Here is a 2,574-nt window from a genome sequence, read left to right as displayed (position 1 = left end):
CAGAGCTCCATGGACATTAAGATACAGAGGTGCAAATACTTAAGCATGACCGATGCCCTCTGAAAGCTTATAGTCTACACAGTGGCACAGATAAGTAAACAGGCAAGTTCAATACAGCACAATAAACTGTCTCCCTACATGACTCATTCTTATCTTCAAGCTCTTGTAGCATAGTGGTTATGAGTTGGGCTACTAACCTCAAGGTCAGCGGTTTGAAACTATCAGCCGTTCTGTGGGAGAAAGATGAGATTTTCTGCTCCTGTAAAGGAGGTTGCTATAAGTTGGAACTGACTTCATGGCACATCACCACCACCCACCACCACCACCAAGCACTCAACATCTGAGTACCCCAGTACTTTGTCCTCAGACCATGGTTCTTCACCTACACAATTCCCCATGGTATTATCCTTTTTCTATTTTTTTCCCCCCTCTATAACAAACATAAGAATCTGATGTATTATACGTTTTACTTCTAAGCTGCAGGGTTTGTCTTTGTCTTCATTGTTTCTGTGTCCCCATTTAGCAGAAGAAGATCTTGTATCTGGTAGCACTCAGAAACTATTTTTTAAATAAATGAACAGAAAATCTGAGAATAAGGTAAGGGTAAGTTATTGATTGGAGTCCTTGAGTGGCACTGTGGGATAAAGCACTGAAGCGCAAAGTTGGCGTGAACCACAAGGTCAGTGGTTCAAACTCACCAGCCACTCCTTGGAAACCCTATGTAGGGTTGCTATGAGTCAGAACTGACTCGATGGCACTTAACAACAACAACAAACGTATTGACTAAGGAGCCCTAGTAGCACAGTGGGTTATGAGTTGGATTACTAACCTCAAGCTCAGCAGTTCAAATCTACCAGCTGCTCTGTGGGAGAAAGATGAGGCTTTCTGCTCCCATAAAGATTTATAGCCTTGGAAACCTTATACAGGGTCGACGTGAGTTGGAACCAACTTGATGGTACACAGATACTACCACCACCTTGTCGATTAAGCAGTCATTCAACAGGGCAGATAAAGGGTATGTTGTTGTTGTTGTTAAGTGCTTTTGAGTTGTTTCTGACTCATTGTGACCCTGTCTAGGGTTTCCAAGGAGCGGCTGGTGAGCTTGACCTGCTGACCTTGTAGTACAAGCTGATCTTGCAGTCCAGTGCATTAACCCACAGCACCACACCAAGACCCCAGATAAAGGGTATAGCAAGTGAAAAGTTCTTTAGGTAGGAAGATGCCTGGTATAGTTGTAGACACACAAGAAGGCTTGTGTGCTAGAGCAGAGTAAGCAAAGGGAGAAGATGAGGAAATGAAGAGATGAAGTGGGGGCCAGACCATGTGGGAGCTTTTAGGCCATTATAAGAACTTAGGCTTTTATTCTGAATGAATGGGAAGTCAATGGAGGATTTTGAACAAAGTTCAGGAACTGGGAAAGTCCCTGTCTCTTGTGTACCAAGTAATAGGATTCTTACAGGGAACTCAAGGATATAGGTAAACGTACTACTTCTCTGATTTCAGTGATCCAAAAATTCCTCCCCTAAATTTTTATTCTTTATGCTTCAACTGCTCATTAATTCACTCAAGCATCACTCATTCATTTTTAAGTTCACATAAGTGACCCATTTCACAGATTACTTTAAAGCTGATCTGAGTTTCTTTCCAATCAGGTTCAGACATGCACAAACACATTTAGATTTGTGACTATGTAATTATCATACCTATTTTTAAATGTTTACTTCCAGAATAGACAAGCCATTCATAAACCTCATCACTGATACAGAGTGTATCATGTTTGATGCAAAGGTCAGCAATTAGTTGGAGTTCCTCTTTAGTATATACCTACACATTATTAAAGTGAAAAAATAAGAGAACCAGTTATTATTCAACATATGAAAAAACAATCAGAAGACTGTATATAGAGATAAAAGACTTACCTTGCCAATGGGATTATGTGGAGTATTTAGTATAATAGCTTTGGTTTTGGAATTAAATTTACTTGCGAGTTCTTGAGGATCTAACGTCCAGTCAGAGCTAGACCATCTTTTCTCATCAACAGGTTTCTATGCATGAAGAATGAAGATATGATTAAATTCAGTTGACGCATAATAACCTAATAATAATTTTTTAAAAATTAGAGAAAGGCATAGCAGATGCAACTGAATAAATGACTGCAGAGCAGTGAATTACTGAATATGTCTTTTCTAGCCATGCCTTTGTAACTTTCACCAAACAACTTTTTATTCTTCCAGGTCTGGGTAAGAGAAGGTGGGAGAAGATGCTTATGGAATTATAGGGTTCAGTTGTGAGAGACGCTCACAGCAGTGTTAATTGTGACTGCAAAAACTTGGGAACTCTAACAAGGGGCTTGGTCACTTTTGTCTCTCTTCAGGGTATAAAATGAGCCATCTTGGTGATTGTGAGTGGGCTGTGCGCTCCTTCAATTGACTAATCAAACTGCCTCCACCAGACCTCTGGTTCTTGGGACTTCATCCAGCAGAGGCCTGACCAAATTTGTTAATTTCCACAGCTTTGTGAGTTAACCGTTAAGATTTAGTGTTGAGTGGGAAATCCTCCAGAATGTCTGAATTG

The 2,574-nt window shown here is 40.3% G+C and overlaps 1 protein-coding gene across 1 annotated transcript in view; it reads right to left on the bottom strand.

Annotated features, from left to right (window-relative positions):
• The window catches only part of CCBL2 (cysteine conjugate-beta lyase 2), a 109,008-nt gene that overhangs the window by 38,994 nt on the left and 67,440 nt on the right, over positions 1-2,574 (bottom strand). Inside the window, exons 6-7 of the mRNA XM_006831069.1 lie at positions 1,920-2,045; positions 1,704-1,824 (exon numbers count right to left, since the gene is read on the bottom strand). Coding sequence (XP_006831132.1) covers positions 1,704-1,824; positions 1,920-2,045 — 247 coding nt within the window. The remainder of the gene's footprint in view (positions 1-1,703; positions 1,825-1,919; positions 2,046-2,574) is intronic.

This window comes from Chrysochloris asiatica, unplaced genomic scaffold (genome assembly GCF_000296735.1).
Source record: "Chrysochloris asiatica unplaced genomic scaffold, ChrAsi1.0 scaffold00002, whole genome shotgun sequence".
NCBI classification, from domain to species: domain Eukaryota; kingdom Metazoa; phylum Chordata; class Mammalia; order Afrosoricida; family Chrysochloridae; genus Chrysochloris; species Chrysochloris asiatica.
The sequence above is the reverse complement of the archived record's forward strand: the minus strand, read 5'-3'. Positions and strand labels throughout refer to the sequence as shown.